This window comes from Pocillopora damicornis, chromosome 10, assembly GCF_964200805.1.
Source record: "Pocillopora damicornis chromosome 10, jaPocDami1.2, whole genome shotgun sequence".
NCBI lineage: Eukaryota > Metazoa > Cnidaria > Anthozoa > Scleractinia > Pocilloporidae > Pocillopora > Pocillopora damicornis.
The window spans coordinates 1192611-1216280 of NC_142679.1; the positions used below are offsets into that span (position 1 = coordinate 1192611).

Sequence of the window (23670 nt, forward strand, 5' to 3'; positions counted from 1 at the left end):
CTCTATTAATTGAGGCAATTTTTCCTCAATGGTTATCTTAGACCGCTTTGCGAGAGAGTCAGCGCTGTCTTTCCGTTCCACTTCTCTGCAAGGTTAGAGCAGTAGGAAAATATTTTCACTTAACAAAGGAGGCTGGGGCGAACTTGTAATGAAGCGACACCTCCAGATACCGGCCACTAGATGACGAAAACACATTAAGTTTATGGCTTCAGATCTCGACTGATGTCTACCAATGATGAGAGTCATTTCATGCTGATTTGTGTACTGTTTGTTCGTCAGACATCTCTCTCGTACATTTATCGTCTAAATTTAAATTTTATTGCTCCAGATAAATCCCGTGCAGTAATACAAGACGGCAACCTTTCATCTATTTAACATTTCTTGGATGGGCTGTGACGACCTTTTTATTCAGTGGGTCCTCGACGGTCGTAAATTCTACAGTGCTCTCCCCCAACCCTAGGCCTTTAACTTTGCAGACACAGTCTATTGTTCCCCCTCCTGCCGCACGTCCACTCAATACACAAGTAGTAAACATGGCCAAATCAAATGCTGGGCTGGTTCCGACGAACATGCTGCTGGTGCTGCCCTGTGGTGCTTTGTTCGCCCCTCTCCATGTAAATGTTAGTCCACGAAGAAAATATGGCTGTAAATAAGAATGTCAGAGAGAAACTTAGTATTTACCGCTTTGTATTTGAAATTCAGCGATGGGCTGTCAAGGGCACACAAATGTTCATGGTGTCAATTAATTCGAAGCACTTTTCTCTTAGGGCCTTTTTCTTGTCGTTTAGCACACACACTTGTAAAAACATTTTTTTATCGAGAAGTATCAGAGTAGCGTGACATGAACATTCAAGCAGAATAGTGTGGTCGACACTGTACGCTTGTCCCCACACCGCCTTCCTTTAACGCCGGTATAAATGAATGAATCAATCAATCAATATTGCAGTTACAAACACAGTTAGAGTACCAATCGGAATGAAATTTAAGGTTCGCAGGAAGGTTATAGCTTTACAACCTTTTTGGTTACTTCTACTAACCAGTCTCTTGTCCACGAAAGGTCGCAGATGGTTGAAAGCGATATTCGTCGTCTGAGTTGGGTTTCTCTCTTGTTCAAGCAAGAACTGGTACCAGTTGTGAAATCCAGTGAAAGTGTTGGCGTTGGCGTTTAAATCGCCTGTTAAACAGAAACGTGAACACAGAATCTGGTATGGATGACTGCAGGAATATTTTTTTGCATTTATCGAAGAATGCTGGGTAGCTTAGTTCTATCGGGGACTGTTTGAAAAGACCCTATTACCAAGGCCTTTCATGGCGGATAATCTGCACATAACCCTTGAGAGACTTTCCATTTATTTATTTATTTTATTTTCCGTACTTACCAACAAACACATGTTTAAATCCATTGCTGTTTTGGAACCATAAATCGTTCAAAACACCTTTAAACTGTTGTAGGGTTGTCTAAAAGTAAAGTTCATAGCGATAGAGGGGTTCAACGAACAGCAATGGAATAGAGGATACGTGATACGAAAATAGATGGAATGTAATCTATGAAGTTAGAGGAGCGAACAGGGGACTAACCCTCAGCAAAAAAATTTATTCGATCAATTGCTCCTTACACTTTTGAATGCAGGGGACGGTGACCATGCAAAATGATGTCAAGTCATCGTCATCAACTTCTCATGAGCCCTCACGTTTAGTTACCTTAATTAGGGAACGGTCATTATTTAGCCCCCGGGTGGTGGTGTGGGGCAATCTGGTTGTTTTACCATAAAATTTATTTGATACCCCCCCCCCCCCAGGCTCTCCATGATTCCCCCCCCCCTTCCCCTCGGAAGCTAATTGGCAGGCAATTTTCTAAAGTCCCTCTTCATGGCGATAACTGATCTCCTCACCGTTCCCTTGCATACCATGTGATCTCCACCTACCCCACCCTTCGTTGTCCCTTACCTTATTGGTTCATAAACGAATTCTCTGTTGTTCATTGGAAGGGCGTCGTAAGGTAAAATCAGAAGTTTTAAAGTTCGACTCTTCTTGAAGGACTCACATGTTTAGGGCACATGGATAAAATATTTCTTCATAACAAGAACTGGTCTACACATACCACGCTTGGAGGCAATGACCCCTGCTGCTTTAAATAATCGAATGCCGCCTCCATAGGTCCGCTTGGTTGGGTTATCGCAGTTATGAAGTCATCTATATGTTGCTGAGTGGGAGCAGGATATGCAGCTTGGTAATCAACCATCAAGTCTGTTTGGAATTATAGAAAACATTTACAATTTTCCACCTGACCCAATCGCGTTTTTTCAAAACATCAAAATCTAAGGGATTTTCCATTTTTTTTAGATTGAGACTTCTTTTTCTCTGAAAGCGTACGTGATCTCGATTTTAAGCTAAGAAGCAGGAAACGTAATAATTGCTGTAAATCTTTCTCATAATACTACAGAAACCTGAGTTACCTTGATAAATTATAACATTCCCGGCCCAACTTTGCACTGCCAATTAATTTCTCGGCTATTTTGGCCTATAGATAAGATTTTTCTGTAAAATGTTTTTTTTTAAGTCGTAATTTCATAAAAATGGAAAAACGTTTACAATTGATTCCTTTTTTTGGCCCACACAGTCCATCCTTGAGTTTCATTTCTGCTGTAGAAATAAATTACTTACAATAGGTTGGTTATTGAGCAGAGCGATATTGTAGACCAACTATGTCTTCAGTAGATGCATAGATTTTGCGATCATTCTTTCACTTCCTCACAGGAAGTAGATTACCACGACTAATTAAAGGCCCTGATGTGTACTGTATCTTAGATTTTTATGGGGAGCCATTTGTGCCAAAAATATCGATCGCTAGCAATAAAACTCAATCGTTAGTGCTAAAATATCAATCGCTAGTGATAAAACTAAATCGTTATTGCTAATATCGATTTCTTATTGATTCTAACTTGAACCAGTCTCCCGCTTGTCAAGCAGAGATGTATCGATCAAATCTTACTTACTTTCTTGATTAGGAACATTGAAATGACAATAAAGACAAAGACCGACCGGCACGGACTTCCCATGTGGCGTTTGTGGTCGTGTCGCATTATCGCCTTTAAATTATATTTTTGCTCTCACAAGCGTGTCTTTATGAGATTTTCCCTTTTTATAAGAGACAAACAGCGATCGATATTTTTGGCACAAATGGCTCCCCATAGATTTTCACCTGTCACTGGAAAGTCGCTTTGAAACAAAAGATACCAAAGACACCTTAAATACCTCGGAATCGCTGAAATACAGCAGATCTGACTTTTACAGCTCCTTTTCCTGGAAGCACCTTAAACAACTGCTTTGTGTTGGCCACCGCATCAACCTTTAATTCTGTAGGAACGATCAAGTTATTTCCGGCGTTTTTCCACATATTTTGGCAAGCGGGTCCGAGATCTACTGATCTGAAGTTTAAAAGACAAACTCTTTGACTGAAGTGCCGAAAAGAATATTTTTCACCAACTTTCTAGAAATTGTTCCTATCAGTTATATTGAATATTGAACGCTTAGGCAACACATTTGACGAGTTCTTCTAAAAAGACGGTAGACTAAGTTACCTCGCGAAAAATGGGAAGGTGAGTAAGAAATAGACGAAGACTTCGATATCGGCTCTCATTTCCTTGGCACTCCAGATATACGCGAGTGAGAACTGTCCTTGCCTTTCCTGACTCCTATGAAAATTAAATTCCTACTCAGCTGCTTGCAATGTTATAGTCTCGTCATTTTATTAATATTTAAATGGTTTGGTGCGTTGTAAAACGAAAAGTCACTGAGAAATGACATAAAATAACAAGCCTTTACTTGTACCTTTTAGTCTACAATTCCAATACAGGTAGCTTTCATCCTTGGTAAAATAACCATATATATCGATTGACTTTTACCAACTATCCATTTCTCCCATAAACCGTAATGACCCTTTTTTTCCCTCGTTTGTCTTGAAGTAACTACCAAAGCAGCTATGATATCGAGAGGGAATACGCAGCCTTTCGTTGATCATGAACTAAAACGAGCGCTATTACGTATTGATTAACTGGATGGATATGACAACTTCGATAAATTCAGTCACATTTCTCCCCATAAAGACACGGTTTAAACGGAAAACAAAGTACGGATAATATGATCTACTTACCATCCAGGGATTTTATTTCAGTTACACTATCTAGCTTGTGCAGGTATTCCATATTTTTTTAACAGTGTTACATGGTGGTTTAGTAGTCACCCACTGACTGTGATCAAAAAAGTGAAGTTTCGATGTCAAAAAAATGTCACATTGTTACACCCATACAACAGTGTTAGGACTGGTTAATATTTAAATGGTTTGGCGCGTTGTAAAATGAAAAGTCACTGAGAAATGAAATGAATTCGAAATAATAAGCCTTTCATAAGTTACCCTACGATTCAAATATGGGTAACTTTCACCCTTGGTAAAATAACCAACCATAGATATCGATTGACTATAAACCTAGGACCTTTCATCAAAACTAGTATTTTAAATCGGACTTTAGAGTCTTAAATAAGATACCAGCGTTTAAAATCAGACGCTATAACTAAAATCAGATATAACCGTCTAAAAACGGACATTAGCGTTTGATTCCGGACAATACCGTCCGATTTTTTACTCTATTGTCAGATTTTTTACACCAATTACTGATTTTTCACGCTGACGGTGTCCTAGCCATGATTTTGAACCTGGGGTCTTTTTGTATACACAGGGTGGATGTTAAACTTTAGAGTTTAATGTTGGACACTAGGTACCCTTATAGTGACAGAGTGACACTAAACTTTTTATTTAAGAAAGAATGGCACATAACATTGTAGTTTTCAGTCAACTTTACTTATTTTTACAACGGACAGGTAGTTCATTGGGAAATTGGTGGTGAAAATATCGTACTTGGTATGGTTCATTTTTTACGAATATCACAAATCAATATCCAGAAAGATGGGTCATGTTTTCGTCGCTGCTCACTCAAAGGATTGTTGAATTTCTCTTTATAAAATAGAGGAACTCACACATTTTATCGGACTGGCCTATTCCATGATTTCATTCTCCAGAAATTGGTTGCACATTTCCCTGGTGCTAGATCTAAAATCTTACCTGTTAAATTTTGTATTTACATGTAAGAAAATAGGACACTTCGTGATAACTATCGTAGCTAAAAGTATTGTAATATAAATATTAGATAATAACTAAAAGTATTGTCAAATGATCATGAATATGAGTAAATATTTTTGCTAAATCTTTTAAATTTCTTTGAAGTATTTCAAATACCAGCTCAAATTTAATTTATTCATACATATAATTCTATAAAATTTTATAGTTGGCATTTATTCGGGTGATGTAAACCAATCTTTAACAACAGCTATCCCAAGCTTGATGTATAAAGAAAATCACATTTCACATGTGTTCAGCTCAGGGCCAATCGTTGCGTCCACAAACCATTATTTGCTTTGGTAATGCTCAATGAGAGAGCTCCAAAAATCACAGACCTCTAGTAAGTTTCTGTTATCTGAGAAATAAGAAAAAAATGAGAGAAGTGTAAAAAATCTCTGTGACCAGAGAAATGCTTAGGCCCCTATGTTATAGATAACTGTCACTGGGGGGCAACTCCTCGAGTTGAAATGATACTCACTTTTTACTAGAGCCTTAAGATCAGTTCAATTACGATGTTTAGATTCTTTCAAACGACTCGCGAAAAAAAACAAGAACAGGGAAGGGAGGATAAAAGACAGGAAGTTCTAGCAATCACATTATTTTTCAAAGGTCTATGGTACGACAATTTAATCGTAATTAATAATCAGCTGAACGAGGAAGCCTTCTGTGGTCATCCTTCTTCCTTTGAGCTTCCCTTTTGTCTGTTTGTCGTTCCTGATGGCCAAGTGTCCCTATAAACTTTTTCGGCGGACATTCTAGTCCGGAAATGAAAACTATTCTGAGAAAGAAACTGAAAAAGAAACTGTATACCACAGTCATCTCTTTACAATTTTATATTTAAGTGTTTTACAATCAATTAAGGTTAATCAACGTGTCAGAGAGTATTCTGTTCGTAGAAGGTGCGACAGTTTTCTCTAAATAATCGATTCGTGTGCACTACTTTGTTTTTAAGTTGATACAACTAATTTTCTCGTTGTTTTCATCGCATCAGTTTAGATAGTCTACAGGCGGTTTTAGAAAATGAGCTTAATATCTTACTTTTTCACCAGGCCCCGGTTGTTCGAAGGTTGGATAAAGCTATCCGCTGAATAAAACTCTATCCGGTGGAAAACGCCATACGTTTTGTTATTACTTATCCGCTGGATAGCGATTTATCCGTTGCATAGCGTGATCTGCCCTTTATACAACTTGGCCCAGGTGATTAGATGAAGACCAAAATTTGTCAGTTAACAATTGGTTCATGCTTTAGCGTGCACTATTGAGTTATGGAGCACGTGGGAAGTTTGGAGAGCACGAAAGAAGCGTAAGAGTTGCCCGAGGCAATAGCCGAGGGCAACTCTAGCTTCTTGATTTGTTTCTTGTTTTATAACATAGCCGGTGGAATTGTGCATCAAATCCGACGCGAAAAGCGGACAACAATATCTGAAGTGATTGTTCGCGGTAAGCGAGATACCAAGTGAAGTGAAGCGAATCGTGACGGCGCTGATGCCGAGTCTCCTTTTCCGTTGTTTTTTTCTCTTTTTCTGCCTCATTTAAGAACTCTAGCCCAAGGGAAAAGGTTGGAAAATTGTCTTCGTCTTGGGACTGGTGGGCCAAGTCTCTGTTTGCACCATAATTGTCGCGAAATATATTATTTTTTCCCGCGCTAACAATGGCCGCTCGCGCGAAAAAAACAATTTCTGGCGAAGTGATTTGCTCACGCTATCAGCGTGTACTATCGGGATTTTGAGCACGGTTACGTATACTGAATTTGATTGCGCGGCTCTGCTAGCTATGTTTTAATAATACTTTACAGCTACAAGTATTTTTTAATTTAATAGATGGATTTACCATGTAATCACTTTTCATGCAGGGAAAATTGGAAATCGAGGTTTTTTTCTTACCCAGGGGATTAAATAGACACACAAAAAGACTTCTTAACTGGTCAGGAGCCAAATATTTAATTATTTTATCACTGGTTTGAGGTCATAAATTATTTATTAGTTTTGTTAGCAGCCCATATGTAGTGGGTTCTTGGTTTTGTGCAGCTGATGCCAGGCTCACGGTCAGCAGCAGCAAGAGAAGCAGGCGGGTAAGGAATGGCGGTGTGCAACCACCAAGGGATATTTTCCTATTATTTCGCTCGTATCTGCTGAACGAGATTCCGGAACAGACTACCAGTTTTCTGATATTTAGTGTTCATAATAAATCGGAAATCTTTGCCAAGGGTTTCGGCTGTCATCTTTGTGTGCCGTTTATCTTAAAAATAAGAAGTCGTAAGTTATTTTAACTAAAATACACGAAATGACAAGTTGTTACTGGTATTGGTTTCCGAGAATTACATTGTTCTCAATTTGCACTTGTCCAGCTTGATACAGCTAGAGGGCTTGTGCGGAACAGAATGCAGGAACATGACTTCCAACTCATCTTCATTATCGGACATTATACGCTTTGGAATATTACATTGCGTGATAAGAGAGGCGATGCACACCGTAATCGATTGACAACGAAAACGATATCCTTCATCCCAAGGGATACTGCAAGGGGAAACTTCAACCCTCACAAATTGCTCCTGATTATATTAAGAGTTCTTACTAAACCACTAGTTATAGCACTGAACGGTAATCTTACTTCTAATGGACATTTGTAGGGGCAGCTGCAACGACCTCGCCATTCTGGTTCTCGACGGTCCTAACTTCTACTCTACTGACCCCATTATCGTTAATGGTGCAATCACAGTTGGTTATCCTGTTCGGTCCCGGAGGTGGATTTGCTCCTCCAGCATTTCCGCGTCCTTTAAGGAAGCAAGTGGTGAATAAGGCCAATTCGAACGATGGGCTGGTTCCAACGAACATGCTGCTGCTACTGCCCGCTGGTGCTTTGGTCGCCCCTCTCCACGTGAATGAGAGGTCACGTAAAAATTGCGGCTGTAGATGAAAAGGTAAAAGAGAAACTAAGTGTTCTTCCCTTTACAATGTGGAAATTAAGGCTATTGGCAGCAATGAGGATCACGTCAGTGTAATGCAAAACCATGTCAGGTAAACAGCCGTACGCTTTTGAATTCCACTCCTCCGTGAAATAGTTTGAACAACTGACTTCAAATTGTACTTCCTGAACAATTACTTTACCCTTCTTTCTTTTTTAAATTGTAAAGGCAACGAACCATAAACTAAGCTAGGAAGCTATTAAATCTAAATTTAGGAGGAGGCACTTTTGTGTCTTGTTTAGCCAGCCCAGAAATGAACTTGCTTGTAGAGTAACTGAGCACATTATCAGCTTAACCTATGGGTTTCACAGGTAGAGTTTTTTTGCTCTAAATGAAATAACTGACGCGTTTGTTTCCAACGAAAGCCGGCAGTTCCGGAGGCTGTTTGAAACAGATGTTCGTCGTCTGAGTTGGGTTTCTCCCTTGTTCTAGGAAAAACTGGTACCAGTTGTGAAATCCATTGTAATCGTTGGCGTTTACTTTATGACCTGATAAACAAAATTGTGAACACAGAAGTTGGTGAATATGGATGCACGTAACTCTGTATCATGTTAATTAAATCCGTCGAGGAATAAACGAGATTGTCAGGTAGCTAAGTGCTTTCGGAGACTGCTTAGGACCCACTGCCCTTCTTTGGCGGGTAATGTGCCGATAAACCACTTAAGACTATTTATTTATCTGTATTATTTTCCGCACTTACCAACAAAGACATCTCTAAAGCCATTGGTGTTTCTAAACCATAAATCTTCCAAGACGCATCTGAACTGAGGTAAGGTTGTCTGAAAGGGTATGAACTATTAGGGGTATCATTCAGTGAACGATCAAGGCAACTGAGTTAACTACAAGTGATACGAAAAGAGGTAGAAATGATCCTGAAATGTGTCTTCCAATTTCTCATGGGCCCTCAGTTTTTAATTTTTTCCTTTTTGTCGTGACAAGACTAATGACATCTTCCTTTATGCTGAGTCAATTCGAAATTTTAATACACCGTCAAGAAGAGAGGTACACTTAGTAAGGAGTTAGATCATCCTTTCGGTTTGGGGTTGTTTGTGCTTTGGTATATTTAAGGGCCACTGAAACAGTTGAGGAAGTATTTCAGATCATTGAAGGAACATTTGTTTTTGATAGATATTAGACGAGTGAACAACTTGGGTTTTATTATCGACTCCGCTCTCCTCAGAATAGTTTCGTGATTTTCTTTGCGAAATTCAGTGGCGAGGGAGTAATTTAACCTTTGAAATAAGTATTCGAGAAAAATCTGAGATCTCGTGTGGAATGGAACACCAATTATCTCGTTAGCTCACAATTGAGTTCTTTGTTGCTCAGTGGAAGAGCATCATACAGTAAGATCCATAGGGCTGAAGTAGGAATCGTCTTAAAGGACTCACATTACTCCTTACTCCTTTAAAAAAGAATAGTTCTACAATGCAAAGACATACCACGCCTGCAGGCAATGATCCCGCCGGCTGAGTTAATAAATAATTGAGTGCAGCCTCCATAGGTCCTCCTGGTTGGGTTACTTCAGTTATAAAGTTATTTATATGTTGCTGATTGAGAACAAACTGCACAGCTTGGTAATCAACCAATATCTCTGTTTGCAATCATAATATACGTGATCAGTTAGGAATTGACCACCATTCAAACGTTTACTAACAGCAACCAAAAGAAATACTGGTATGAACTGAACCCGTTTTAAACGTTCACAAAGATGAGAGAATACTTTCATCAAATAATGCACTGCAATGCTGCTTGCACTGCATTGCTGCTTGCACTTTAAAGACTGATTTACAATCTTACGGTGTTTAATACCTCGAGATGCATCCTGATCTAAAAATGGAGTTTTTTTAAAGATAAGGAAAGGAAAGAAGACTTACAATACAAAACTACTCCACTTAGATTAAGTCACATTGTATATGAAGGAGAGGAGAGGGGCAGGTCCAGATAAACTAATATCGTTCCCCATAAGTTACGTCAATATAACAAAAGACTTGTAATTTTTTGGTAAAAGAAGTTAAGGAAAACATATAAAAATAGCTCAGTAAATTGCCAAAGAGTTGATATTTCATTAGTATTGAGCGAGGTACTAGCGTAAAAGTGCTTTTCTAAACATCTTTTTAGATGGTTTGTCTCTGGTTAATTGCGGAATACTGTTCCAAAATAATCTTTTAATAACGCTCGGGCAGAATCTTTTGAGATTAGTTTGAAATGAGAGTATGACTATTTGATTAAAAACAAACTAAAAACTACAACAAATCCACAAACTAACATTCTTGTTGTGGTAACTTGTATCGAAAGAGAAAAGTAACAATAAACATGATAAAAGCAAGTCGATCAGTTTCTCTTCCCCTTCCGAAACCGAGTACTTATGTCAGGTTACTACTCGTGATCATCTGGTTAAACATATTGTAGATTAATCATGTTGACGGTGAATGAATAGATATCCATCGCTATTTCCTCTCACGTAGATTTCAAAGGCTTGTTAAGAGGCAGTCTCCTTTAAAGCGGTCCTGTGTTTAACAACACCGATTATCAAAAGTAGCACAAATTGCCGAGCTCGTCTTTTCACAAAATTCAGTTTGAGGGTTTTGTTTCGTTTCGCATATTTAGATCAACTCTTCATAAGAACAAAGCACATAAGATTTGTTTTTTTAACGGTTTTTTTCACTGAAATTTTTTTTGTTTGACACTTACTTTGAAGCCACCGCCATGACCAGAAATATGCAACTTTTTATCTCGGCTCAGCGCAAAATTCCGACTTCTCCCCCACGATATTTTTATTCAGACTGGCGAAAAAAATGGGTAGAGTAGCATGGAAACATAAAAACTTGTTGTAATTTCTGCAAACTTTTAGAATAGCCGGTCAACAAATTGCGCGCAGTTTTCGAAAATTTGAACTAACAATGCACATGGAGCGGTCTCAAAGGTAAACGAAATTTATACGGCCAACTTATGATTGACACGCAATTCGAGTCCATAAAAGCTTTTTTATGACTTGCAATAAGATAAAACATCATTTAGTAAAGAAAAATCTTCACCTTGATCTAGAAAAAGAGAGCCGCCGAAAGTTCTAGGTGACCTATTGTTTTGTTTATCAGCCTGAATTAATGAGAAAGGGGAAAAAACTTCAGAGGCCAGGATAGCTATGACAAGATTTAGGTTTATTCAGAATATTTCATGTCGTTCATTTAGAAACTGTTCATCTTCACAGCACTTAAAGTGCAGTCCTTTCAATTCAACCCTAAGAACCCCACGAGAACTGCTTTATTGAAAGGTCCCTTCTATTGTGTTTATAAACTATAAGTTAGCCTAAAATCGTCGGAAAAAGATATTCTTTAGAAAAAAACAAATAAACCAGATGGATTATTGATTTGCTCAAAAAAACTAGTAGCTAACTAGACAAAAAAAACACAAGTAGCTAACGATATGTGCAAAGCTCGCAACACCGATGGCACATGAATGTTTAATAGAATGGAATGACTTTCAAACCTTCAAATCCAGGGATTTTTTTTTCGCCTCTCGCAGCGAAGAGAAAGCAAACAGATGGCAAGAAACCCTCCAGCGATGACGCTTAGCCTGACGATAGTGAAGAGCTAGCTGTAGAGTATGCCACGCTAACAGATGAACAACTGCTCAAGAAAGCCAGTGTAACCGTACACATTACTAGCAACAATCAAAGATAAAATGGCGGATATCCTCATTATTCAAGCTTTTCGGGCCCTTTAAAAATGGTTGCCGCCTAGTAAGGCTTGTGTGCGATCATAACATTTAAGTTAGGTAGCAGCGTTCATGATAACTTTGTGAAAAAGGCGGTGTTCTAATTATGATAATCGAACCTCAATACACTTACCATTACCAAAATGTAAGACACCTTTCGAGGTTTCATGCGGGGAAATACAACCCCTGATAACTACAATAATCTCCCATATATTGTCTGGAAATTGCCATTCAGTGCCACTACAAATCCTTCGATCTCTGCTTGAGTAACAAACGAGTCCAAAAAGTGGTCCTCGCATTCTCTCCTTCAGAGGTTGTCCTTTCGTAATAGCCTGTTTTTGGATCAATTTCTCTTGGTTTGAAGCGGGGAATTTTTCTCCAAAAGCTGACTAGTTTTCCTCTTTTAAGTATGAGCAGGGGAGCCAAATATTAAGTTCTAAAGACGGCGAAAACCTCGCGCAAATCCAAGCAAAAGAACTCCCAAAAAAAGGAAATCTGTTCGCCATTTTGAAGAAAGCAATCAGGTGTGCCATCAGTGTAAGATGGGTAGGGAAAAAGCAGAAAAGTAATTTGTAACTTTTATATAATTTTTTGGAAAGTAAAAACGTATTTGTAACGACATTTCGTTCCAAACATGAAAAGTAAGTAAGCTGAATGCCGCATATGGAAAAAAGAAAAACGAAGAAATGTCTATATTCAATGTCAGCAGAAGAAAATGTATTTAATTGGACATTATCGATTACGTCCGGTGAACGTTTGATACTACGGCCCGTCATTTTGGATACATCTGAACATGCGCCTGCGAGTTTATTGGCCGGCTATTCTGAAAGTCCGCCGAAACCACAACATGTTTTTATATTTCCATGCTCTCCTACTCTACTGTAGCCAGTCGAAATAAAAATATCGTGAGGAAGAAGTTGAAATTTTGGGCTGAGCCGAGATAAAAAAAAAAACTACATATTTAGTGAAAAAAAGTTAAAGAAACAAAACTTATGTGCTTTGTTCTTACAAAGGGTTGATCTAAATATGCGAAACGAAACAAAACCCTCAAACTAGAATTTTGATAATTGGTGTTGTTTAAAGTGGGCGTTCAAGCGCTGAAGCGATTTTCGCTCAGGGAAAAAAATAATTTTGCTATATTTGAAATCGATTACTTGTAGACTAAGATAGATTCCTTAGCAAAGTTTGAAAGAAATCGATTTTTCGACCCGAAACACACCAGACAGCTTTTGGAGAGACCACGTCTTAAAGCTCTGACTTGAATCGTAGTGCTTTTTTCTGTCAATGGTAAGTATCTTTGAAGCAAAACACAGAGAGACACCTTATTCTATAATTACCTCGGAATCGGGTAAACTCATTAGAAGCGAGTTTTGCAGCTCCTCCTCCTCCGTGTACCACGGTGAACAACTGGTTTCCGTTGGCGACCTGGTTAACAGTTAATTCTCCAGGAACAATCAAGTTATTTACAGCATTGTTCCACATATTTTGGCAAGCGGCTCCAAGATTTACTGATCTAGAATGTAAAGGCAAATTCCTTGATAGAGGTGTCTTATAAGAAAGTCTTTACGTAAAGTTAAGTTAAACCCGGTAAATAGTCAATTCAAGAGAACCTCATGAACCTCTCTCTCTTCTTACACATTTGTAGAATGTTACCTTCCGACAAATGGGAAAGTGAGTAAGAAAAAGATGAAGATTTTGATATTGGCGCTCATTTCTTGGTACACCAGATATAAGTTTGTGACTGGCCTTGCCTTTACTGACTTCGTTTAACTAATATCCTTTCTCTCCTGGTTGCATCATCTTATCAATATTTTAATGTTTTAGATTTTGATTTTTGAGAGAGCCACCTGAACACTCTACGAGCGGTCCTCTTGACTTCTCGTCGGAAAAAAAAAGTTTTCTTTTTTTTTTTTGCCCACGAAAAGGGTTTAGAGCACATGTTTGACAAATTGTTTATTTTTTCCATTTCGAAGCCAAAACGACTGGACCAAAACAAGTTTAACCGCACTCAAGGATTTTGCTGGATAGCTGGTAGTACTTCAAAGGACCCGATACGTCGACCCGGCATTCCATGACAGAAATCAGGGCTGAAATACCCGCAGCCACAACAATCTTTGCTTTCCATAAAACAAATAACCAATTTCAAAGAGGAAAATTCTCATTAAAGTGTAAAATTCTTCACTCCATTCTAATAATTTTCGATTCTAATATGTCACAATAACTTGTGGTTATACCCGCGAAACAAAGTCGTATGACGTGGGAACAATTTAGCAAAATCTCGTCACACAATACATCAAGCTAGGTTTGTCCAGCTGATGGTGCCAGAGAAATGTTGAGTTTGTCGCTCAAAACCGTTGTGGTCCATAACAGCGTAAAATAATTAATGATGGAAACAAATTTGCCGAAAGAATGGCTAGTTCATCGCGTTCTGTGTGCTAAATCTCGGAGAAACTGCAAGAATTCTTTTTGAGCGTAGGCTCGTTGTTTTGTAAATAACATTGTAACGTATTTCAACTTATTTGTGTGTCCTTTTAAGTTACGCAATGTCTGCAATGATCAGAGTGTCAAATTTTATTCTTTAATTTTGATCTTCTCCACACTCTGCGTAGTTCATGACCTAATATTTCCACGAAAATTATTTAGAAGGCACCTTCCGATCACCTTTGTTTACTCTGTAAATCACGCAAGCGCACAAGCGTTGCGACCGATCACGTTTACGCAACATTTTAAGACAACTCGGCATCTATTTTCCATTCAGTTGTTATGAAAACCGAAAATCCTCAACGTAGAAGATAAACAGTTTTCAGAGTTATGCAAATGATTTTTGACACAGCGCAATTGAGTAAGTACATGGATTTGCGTTGTTTTTAAGATGTTGGTGGATGAAATTTAAAGATATATTCGCGGGTTGGAGGCAATTGGTGACTTCATTGATGTATAAACTATGCACTTACATGCATGCTTTTTTAACCCGATGAACGCCTGCATTTTGATAATTCTGTCGTACAAGTTGGTGAATTTTCTATATGCAAATTTAAGTTGAGGGAGAAGGGTCTCCTCTGATCACGATGGTATGAAAAATATTTCAAGTGAAGTTTCCATATTTTGTCTATGAACTAACTGATGAATACGTCTTATAACTTGTAACAAGATATAATTCCGTGAGCTACATTATTGGAGTTTCGCCGCACTGGACAAAATCTGTGAAATTTGCACTTTTGATCGCTGTCCACACGGGTGGTCTGGCCAAAAATCATTTTTGACTTGTGGCGACGCAAAGAAAGAAAAGTGGAGAACAACTAAACTATTTTTGAGACATATGTCTTAAACCTTTTCGTGGGCAAAAAATGAAAGAAAACCTGTTTTCGAGAGGACTGCTCATAATGAGAGTGGCACTTAAAATCAATTTTTTTTTCAACTCAACTGAGTTCAGAATGTGGCTTAATTTGCATTGCACAAAAGAAAAAAGTCAGTTGTAAAGGGACGGTGGTATCACCGTAAACAACATTATTCACTGACATGCATGTGTTTGTGTAAAAGTTCCCAAATGGGGCGTAATGAATTCCATTCTAACCATTTTGTAGCTAACCCGCCCAAATACAAAATGAAAGAAAAAAAATCTACCTCGCGACGTAAGGTAAAGTCAGCAAAATGAAAACGAAGATTTTCAAGTCCATGAAAACTCTCTTCGTACACCAGATACAGAGCTCTATGAATTGCTCGTTGATCCACCGACTATTTGGAGGTTAAATTCCTTCGCTCGGCTTAGTACCATTTTTTATGTCATCATTTCATGAATATTTAATTGCTTTGGTCCATAGCGGGAAGGCTTTAGGGACTGACAAGAAACAATATTAATGCAATCCATGCAGTCGCAAGAAGTAAGGTGGTCTCCGTCCTTTTTTAGTTTTTTTTTTTCCTTTTTTTTTTTTCTGATACCAACACAAGTACGAGAGTATTACATAGTTAAGATTTTCTTTCTTTATGTAATCCAAGCGTGAAAAGACTTGTCCTTTTTGCTTTAAAATATCAACCATGAAGCCATTAAGATATCGATTACTCTTACAGTTATAGGGTTTCGCAGGTCGGTATCGCATGTCACATTTTGGTATTTTAAAATTCCTCGACAAGGGGCAAATGCATGGTTGTCAACTGAACTATCTGCATAAAAAGGAATTATTATGGCTTTAAAAAAATTACTTGAAAACAAATTGGATCAACCTGAAAAAAATTGGCCTGCGTAAATTTTGATCATTTGATCTCGTCCTGCTTAGGAGGGGCTCAAGTTTTTATATGTTCCGTTAGTTTCTCTTCGGGTTTTAAGTCTTTTTTTTTTTTAGCGATATAATTAATAATGATTTCACTAGTTCGCCAGTCTAATCTATAATTTTCTGGCCGGTGCCCAATTCACACTCGTTCATTTCTTCAAAATGTAGCATGTTCATGCATGGCAGCTTTTGTGGAATTTAGCTTAATTAATTTAAAATATTGCAATTATTCTTTAGCTCTGTCTGCCTTCCGCCTTCCTTTTGCTTAACTACAATTTTTATTTCTCGCATCGAAAAGATGTCAGAACAAAATGGAGAAATTTTTACCTTTCCTTAATGAGATTTTTGAAGTCAACGTATTTTAATTTATCGTGTAGTTTTGTTCATAGACGGGTACCAATACCTGACTGGAAGAAGAATTTGTCATTCGAGGTTTGATCGAGAGCTAAGCGTGGTCGTCAGAAGGGGTAGGTGGTGGTATCCTTTAAGAAAATGTCAAGTCTCAAGCCCACGGGAAATGCGACTTTTGACGCCCGTAAGCCAAGTAAACTGGTGAAATGCCCCCACTCCATTACTGGTTTATCATTTTGAATGAAAATATTTCCCAGATACATTGAAACAATTGCTAGTTACAGTTTCGTGCTCAATGCTTGAGGTTTTCAGTTCTACTGATTACTTGAAGCAATTCCTAGTTTATAATTATCCTAATGAACAAAAGGGGGTAAGTTTCTGAAGAAACTATGGTGCTGCGTCGGTGGGAGAGTATAACAGGGTAATTAATTATTACCAACTGTGTTGATTACGTAAATTGGCCCCCTTTAAGATCTAGAGTTTCAAAGCTGAAGTTTCGAGCGTTAGCCTTTCGTCAGGAAAGAGTTCGTAATCGATCTATATCGACGTTTATTATCTACCCACAACATGGAGAATCATGCTTCGCGGTAGGGAAAAAGAAAAAGAGTTGCATGTTGATCGAATTGTGTCATGATTTCCACTGAAACAAGGAAAACGTTCTAACTTAAATTAAGGAAACGAGTTAAATGATTTTGGTGCGAACTGGTAGAGGTTTGAGAGGTGGGACTTATTCTACTTCAAGGAGTGAACTCGCAAAGGAAGTTGGTTAACTTGCAAGGGAGCAAGACCTTCAGATACGGGCCAATAGATGAAGAAAACACATCGCAGTTCTGTGGCCGTTAATGACTTCAGGTTACGACTAGTTTATACCAGGATGAGTATCATTTAATACTTGATTGTGTACCATTTATAACTAAGGCATCTCTCTAACACAGATATCGTGTAGATTAAAATTTTTCAAGTGGAACAAAACGCTAATTTCATCTATTGGACATTCAGTGGATAGGCGGTGACAACCCACTCATTATGCGGGTCTTCAACGGTCTTAAATTATACCAGGCTCTGCGGTAACCATCCGTCGGAGTGAAAGTTTCATTCACAGTCTATGTCTTTATTGCCATTTCCTCCTATTGCTCCTCCTCCGGGTGCACGTCCCCTCACTGAACAAGCAGTAAACATGGCCAGATCAAATGCTGGGCTGGTTCATCTATTGGACGTTTCTTGGATAGGCGGTGACAACCCATTCATTCTGTGGGTCCTCGACGGTCCTAAATCGTACCAGGCTCTGCGGTAGCCCTCCGGCTGGTACGTGGATATTGCATTCACAGTCTGTTACTCTATTGCCGTTTCCTCCTCCTCCTGCCGCACGTCCCTTCAATACACAAGTCGTAAACATGGCCAAATCAAATGCTGGGCTGGTTCCAACGAACATGCTGCTGCTGCTGCCCGGTGGTACTTTGGTCGCCCCTCTCCATCTGAATGATAGCCGACGCAAAAATTTTGGCTGAAATAAAAAGGTCAAAGAGACTCTAAGTGTTTCTCTCTTTATAATTTAAAAATAAGTTACTAAGGCCAACGACAATGACAACAGTGTCATGGAGAACCATCTGAAGAAAAAAGCCATATGCTTGTGAATTCCACTCGTCCGTGAATTAAAAGAAAACTAACTTCATGTATACTTCCTTAAGTTTCTTGTAAAGAAAACGAACTGTAGATTAAGGTAGGATGCTGATACGTCTGATTGCTCTCTAAATTTCACAGGTGCAACCGTGGTGTCTTGTTTAAACAATCCTGAGCACAGGATTGGTAGGCTCGTGCTCGTATTATCTCAGGGAGATTTTCCGCTATTGCCTCTTTTCGCTACCTTTCGTTAGCTCCGCTTAAGGAGACACATACAGAAGCATTTTTGCAGGAACATTTTCCTCTGAAATATTCGAGAGGAATTTGTTCGAAACTGATTTGAAGATTTGCTCGTAAAGTCACCGAGCACATTGTATAGCTGAGCCAATGGGCTTCGCTTGAAATTACTGACCAGTCTGTTTCCCACGAAAGCCGGCTGATTGAAAAGCGGCTGATTGAAAGCGATGTGCGTCGTCTGGGCAGGGTTTCTTCGTTGCTCAAGGAAGAACTGGTACCAGTTGTGAAATCCATTGTAATTGTTGCCGGGCATTTGATTTCCTGATAAATAAAAACGGACGCACAGAATTTGATGCGTATGGATACGCGTGTCCAACTTTGTACCATATTAATAAAAACGGAAGCACAGAATTTGATGAGTATGGATACGCGTGTCCAACTTTGTACTATATTAATTGTAGCGAGGAATGCAAGAGAGTGTAAAGTAGCTTAGTTCTTTCGTGGATTATCTAAGACCTCCAATCAGCTTCTCTGGCTTATGTATACGATCCATTTATCTATTTTATTTGCCGCACTTACCAACAAAAACATGTTTAAAGCCATTGCTGTTTCGAAACCATAATTTCTCTATGACGCATCTGAACTGTTCTAGGGTTGTCTGAAAGTGAAGTTAATAAACATAAAAGATATGAACGATCCAGGCAACTGATTTTAGAACAAGTGATGAAAAAGAGGTGGAGGTGATCCAACAAATTTGTCAAGTCTTCAACTTTATGGGCCTTCTCGGATTTTCTTTTTTCGTCGACTCACGCTCGTGAAAAGGTGAATAACATCTTCCTTTGCGCAAATTCAACTTGACATTTTTAGTACAGAGTCAAGAAGAGAGGTAGTAAGAAGTAAGATTAGGCGTTGTTTATTGCTTCGATATATTTAAAGGCCAAAAAAGGTCATCAGGTGCCTGCTCTTGCTACTGAAACGGTACCGTTGAGAAAATACACACGAATAATTTTGGATCATTGCAAGATCATTTGTATTTGGTAGATCTGAGCAATGAAAGATGTGGTCCCTTTTTTGCAGGGACAAAGAGGAAAATCTGAGATCTCGTGTGGAATGGAACACCAATTATCTTGCTAGATCACAATTGAGTTCTCTGTTACTCAGTGGAAGAGCATCATACGGTAAGATCCATAGGGCTGAAGTTTGAATCGTCTTGAATGACTCACATGTTCAGGACATCTGGATAGCTTACTCCTTCAAAAAAGGAATAGTTCTATAAGTTATAGACATACCACGCCTTGAGGCAATGATCCTGGCTGACCTAATAAATAATTGAGTGCAGCCTCCATAGGTCCTCCTGGTTGGGTTACCGCAGTTATGAAGTCATTTACATGTTGCTGATTGAGAACAAACTGCACTGCTTGGTAATCGACCAATATGTCTGTTTGGAATCATAATATACATGATCAGTTATGAATCAAAAATTGGCAATTTAAAAGTCTTTTTGCTAATATCAATCTTATTTCTCGGCTGTTTTTGCCTGGTTCTTCCTACTCTACAAACTAGTCACTACTCATGAACATCTTTTTAAAGAGCAGGGCGATATCGTAGATGAACTATGTCGACAGTGGATGAATATATATCCATCGTTTTTTCCCCTCTGGACGTAGATTTCCAAGGCTTACTAAAGCTCTGAATTGAATCAAATCACAGCTGACAGACACCTTATTCTTTAATTACCTTCAAATCGGGTAAACACGTCAGAAGCGAGTTTTGCAGCTCCTCCTCCTCCTTGAACCACGGTGAACAACGGGTTTGCATTGTTGACCGCATTAACCGTTAATTCTGCAGGAATATCCAAGTTATTTCCAGCATTGTTCCACATATTTTGGCAAGCGTCTCCAAGATTTACTGATCTGCAATGTGAAAAGGCAAATTCTTACATAGACGTGTCCCAGAGGAAATTCTTCACGAACATTTAAAGTAACACTTATAAATAGTAAATTTACGGTATACTAAATGCCAAGAGAGAATGTTTTATAAACCTCTCTCTTCTACAAAATTTGTAGAATAAGCGATCTTGCGATGAATGGGAAAGTGAGTAGGAAAAAGAAGAAGACTTGGATATTGGCACTTATTCCTTGGTACAATACGCCCTTAAGAACTGGCCGTGACTTTACTGACTTTCCTAAAACTGAAATTCTTACTCTCTTTGTCGCAATGAATTTTTACTGAGGCCACTTATTAGCTGAAAACGTGTTTTACTTTATACTGCATTAAGAAGAAAGATATCACCTTAAACAACATGAGGAAGTATAAGAAAACCACGACAGCAGTGGCAACGGGAACGCCACTAAGCAAAAGGTTTAATGAGTAGAAAGATGGCTGTGCACGTGCGTTAGAAATATTTGTAAATTTCTTTGCGTATTCTGCAAAACAACAAGGTGAAAGGATCAATTTTGCGTTTTCCAGAGAACGTGAACGACAATGGCAACTAATTGAAATATCTATTTCTAATTAAACGCTGTATTCCACATTCAGTTTCGAGATAGTTTTGACAGTGAAAAACAAACGAATTGACTTTAAAGTATCGCGAGATTCGAAGGCAAAAAACGAGTCTATCTTTTAACCGACGTTGTTCACGGCATCGCTGTCGTCGTTTATTAAACTCCCTATCATTATTTACCTTGAGACATGAGGAAAAGTCAGCAAAAAGATGACAAAGATTTTCATGTTCATGAAAACTCTCTTCATACACCAAGTATACATCTTTGGGATATGTTCGTCGACCCAGTGTTTTTTAATTGGAGGTTAAATTCCTACGCTCTTAACACTTTTTATGTGGTCATTTCATGACTATTTAAACGCTTCGGTCCATAGCAGGAGGTCTTCAGGGAATGACCTGAAAGCATTTAAAATTAATCCAATGTCAGCCACTAAAGTATCATTTACTTAGAAATATATAGACACACCCGTTTTCAAAATCGTTTCAATTTGAAAATATATTTTAAACAATATTTATTTATAGTAATTTTTTGTTTTCTTGTTAAGAAGTGTATCTTTTTGATGAAAAAATGAAAAGTTATTGTATATGGAAGTGATACATACATTTTCGAGTTTGCAACGGAATAACTTTGCATAAACATTTATTGAAATAAACTCTCGTCCAAAAACATCAACCCAGAGGCAATAAAGATATCGATTGACTTGAAGCGCTTAAATTTGGATCCTCTCAACAATCCAAGGGTGAAAAGACTTGTCTTTTAGTTTTAAATATCAACGATAATTATAGCCATTAGATATCGATTACTTTCACAGTCATTGGGTTTCACATGTCCTTATCGCGTGTCATTTTATCGATCCAATGGTATTTTGAGGTTCATCGACAAAGGAAAAATAGTTACTTACATGAACATGTCCAAAAAAAAAAAAATCATTCCCAGGCGTCTTAGGTGATACCTAAATACACTTGGGATCAACTTTAAAAAAAACGTGGAATGCTGTAAATATCGATCTTTTGACCCCATGACGTTTACCTGCGGCTTTTGTATTTTTCTCGTTAGTTTCTATTCGGCCTTGAAGTCATTTCGTTTTGCGACATTCTTGATAGTTATTTGACCAGTTTGGCCAGTAACTACCACCATTTTACTGAAAAATTAAGACTCTTCAAGAAAATAAAGTGAATAAATGAAGGAACAAGTCAACAGACACTGAATGAAGGCACGAGAACAAAAATAATTCAATGCCCTCTTTACTGTTCTACAGTTGTCGCGTTGTCACCTTTCTGGTGCGATTTACTTTCGTCAAGCAACATGGATGAAAATGCAGGTTACACGCTTGGTACTGTGTGAGTAAAGCAGTAGACCCTACTTTGAGATGTTCCTTATGCCGTCCTTAAGGTCACTCTCTCTACGCTAAGCAACAGGTATGGCAGGTCTTAGCGAAAAATCAGTTTTGTGTGTTGCTTCACGAAAAAAAAAAGCTTCTGTATTTGCACTAATTTTACTACGATTGGTGCTGAGAACCAAACCCTGTTTTCGGGCAATAAGCTTTTCACAAGCACGTCGCAACGACTTACACCCTGTGACTCGAAGGATAGTTTCATACAGTTATAAGTTGTGATAGTTTCAACATTTTTTTAATGAAATGTCAGAGCCACTAGAATATCATATAGTGAGGAATGTACGTACAGTGTAACCTCTGCATAGCCATTTATTGAAATAAACTTTAAACAGAATTTACTCAGGAACAAAATATAAACCCTGGTGATGCATTGAGGTTGACTAAGAACAAGCACTTAAAGTTTCTTTCTTTTAGCAATCCAAGCGTGAAAAGACTTGTCCTTTTAGTTTCAAATATCAACGATAATTATAGCCATTAAGATATCGATTACTTTCACAGTCATTGGGTTTCACGTGTCCTTATCGCGTGTCATTTTATCGATCCAATGGTATTTTGAAGTTTATCGACAAAGGGAAAACAGTTTCCAACATTAATATCTCCATCACAAAACAACTATTTCCAAGTTTCCTTGGTGATACCCAAATGCAATTGGGATCGATTAAAAAAAAAAGGTGGGTGTTGCAAATATCGATCGTCTGACCCCATAATGTTTACCTGCGGCTTTTGTATTTTTTGCGTTAGTTTCTCTTCGCCTTTGAAATTATTTCGTTTTGCAATATTCTTGATAGTTTTCAAGAAAATAAAGGAACTAGTCAATGGACGATGAATGAAGGCGCGAGAACATAAATATTTCAATGTCCTCTTTACTGTTCTACAGTTGTCACTTTGTCACTCTCGATGATTTACTTTTGTCAATCAGCATGGATGATAATGCAGGTTACACACTTGGTACTGTGTGAGTAGAGCAGTACACTGTATTTTCAGATGTTCCTTATGCCGTCTTTAAGGTCAGTCTCTCTACGCTAAGCAACAGGTATGACAGGTCTTGGCGAAAAAACCGTTTGGTGTGTTGCTTCACGTAAAAAAAAAATCGCTGCTGTATTTGCACCAATCTGACTACGATTTGTGCCGAGAACCAAACCCTGTTTCCGGGTAATAACTTTTCACAACACGTCGCAACGACTTACGCCCCGTGACTCGAGGGAAAGTGAAATACAGTTATAAGTTGTAATAGTTTCAATGTTCTTTTTTTATGAAATGTCAGCCACTAGAATATCATACAGCGAGGAATGTGTGTACAATGTAGCCTTTGTATAGCCATTTATTGAAATAAACTTTAAACAGAATTTACTCAAGAACAAAATATAAACCCTTGTGATGCACTGAGACATCGATTGACTAAGAACATGCACTTACATTTTCTTTCTCTTAACAATCCA

At 38.3% G+C, this 23670-nt stretch overlaps 3 protein-coding genes across 8 annotated transcripts; all 3 read right to left on the bottom strand.

Annotated features, from left to right (window-relative positions):
- Window positions 1–295: 295 nt before the first annotated feature.
- On the bottom strand, window positions 296–4228 carry LOC149038381 (uridylate-specific endoribonuclease C-like). 2 transcript variants are annotated; one of them, XM_089185005.1, is made up of 7 exons: window positions 4154–4228; window positions 3582–3695; window positions 3256–3428; window positions 2102–2247; window positions 1380–1458; window positions 1038–1174; window positions 296–643 (listed from the first exon to the last, which is right to left on the bottom strand). In XM_089185005.1, the coding sequence occupies exons 2-7, from the start codon at window positions 3638–3640 to the stop codon at window positions 368–370; spliced, it is 870 nt and encodes a 289-aa protein (XP_089041131.1). In that variant the 5' UTR covers window positions 3641–3695; window positions 4154–4228; the 3' UTR covers window positions 296–367. The 2 variants fall into 2 exon arrangements, with proteins under 2 accessions (XP_089041131.1, XP_089041132.1); XM_089185006.1 differs by having other exon boundaries at window positions 1028–1174; window positions 4154–4172.
- A 2864-nt stretch (window positions 4229–7092) lies between these two features.
- Window positions 7093–15754, bottom strand: LOC113667678 (poly(U)-specific endoribonuclease-A-like). 5 transcript variants are annotated; one of them, XM_089185008.1, is made up of 7 exons: window positions 15480–15754; window positions 13193–13368; window positions 9581–9732; window positions 8842–8935; window positions 8487–8629; window positions 7787–8082; window positions 7093–7414 (listed from the first exon to the last, which is right to left on the bottom strand). In XM_089185008.1, the coding sequence occupies exons 1-6, from the start codon at window positions 15530–15532 to the stop codon at window positions 7789–7791; spliced, it is 912 nt and encodes a 303-aa protein (XP_089041134.1). In that variant the 5' UTR covers window positions 15533–15754; the 3' UTR covers window positions 7093–7414; window positions 7787–7788. The 5 variants fall into 5 exon arrangements, with proteins under 5 accessions (XP_089041134.1, XP_089041136.1, XP_089041135.1 ...); XM_089185010.1 differs by having other exon boundaries at window positions 8842–8920; window positions 15480–15750; XM_089185009.1 differs by lacking the exon at window positions 15480–15754 and adding an exon at window positions 13509–13642 and having other exon boundaries at window positions 8842–8920.
- A 1583-nt stretch (window positions 15755–17337) lies between these two features.
- LOC113667680 (uridylate-specific endoribonuclease B-like) lies at window positions 17338–21188 on the bottom strand. The gene is made up of 6 exons (XM_027183540.2): window positions 21015–21188; window positions 20069–20244; window positions 19621–19769; window positions 18911–18989; window positions 18507–18652; window positions 17338–17978 (listed from the first exon to the last, which is right to left on the bottom strand). The coding sequence occupies exons 1-6, from the start codon at window positions 21095–21097 to the stop codon at window positions 17682–17684; spliced, it is 930 nt and encodes a 309-aa protein (XP_027039341.2). The 5' UTR covers window positions 21098–21188; the 3' UTR covers window positions 17338–17681.
- Window positions 21189–23670: the final 2482 nt, after the last annotated feature.

Excerpts from the sequence above, each read along its gene's own strand:
- LOC149038381 (XM_089185005.1), bottom strand. The coding sequence starts at position 3,640 with ATGAGAGCCGATATCGAAGTCTTCGTCTATTTCTTACTCACCTTCCCA. Across the intron at positions 3,429-3,581 it reads ACCTTCCCATTTTTCGCGAG|ATCAGTAGATCTCGGACCCG; the intron begins GTAACTTAGTCT and ends TTTAAACTTCAG. Across the intron at positions 1,459-2,101 it reads GGTCATTGCCTCCAAGCGTG|ACAACCCTACAACAGTTTAA; the intron begins GTATGTGTAGAC and ends CTTTACTTTTAG.
- LOC113667678 (XM_089185007.1), bottom strand. The coding sequence starts at position 13,567 with ATGAGCGCCAATATCAAAATCTTCATCTTTTTCTTACTCACTTTCCCA. Across the intron at positions 9,733-13,192 it reads TGAGTTTACCCGATTCCGAG|AGATATTGGTTGATTACCAA; the intron begins GTAATTATAGAA and ends GATTGCAAACAG. Across the intron at positions 8,630-8,841 it reads CTTTAGAGATGTCTTTGTTG|GTCATAAAGTAAACGCCAAC; the intron begins GTAAGTGCGGAA and ends TTTGTTTATCAG.
- LOC113667680 (XM_027183540.2), bottom strand. The coding sequence starts at position 21,097 with ATGTATACTTGGTGTATGAAGAGAGTTTTCATGAACATGAAAATCTTT. Across the intron at positions 18,990-19,620 it reads GATCATTGCCTCAAGGCGTG|ACAACCCTAGAACAGTTCAG; the intron begins GTATGTCTATAA and ends CTTCACTTTCAG. Across the intron at positions 17,979-18,506 it reads CTTTCGTGGGAAACAGACTG|CCAAAATTTTTGCGTCGGCT; the intron begins GTCAGTAATTTC and ends TTTTTATTTCAG.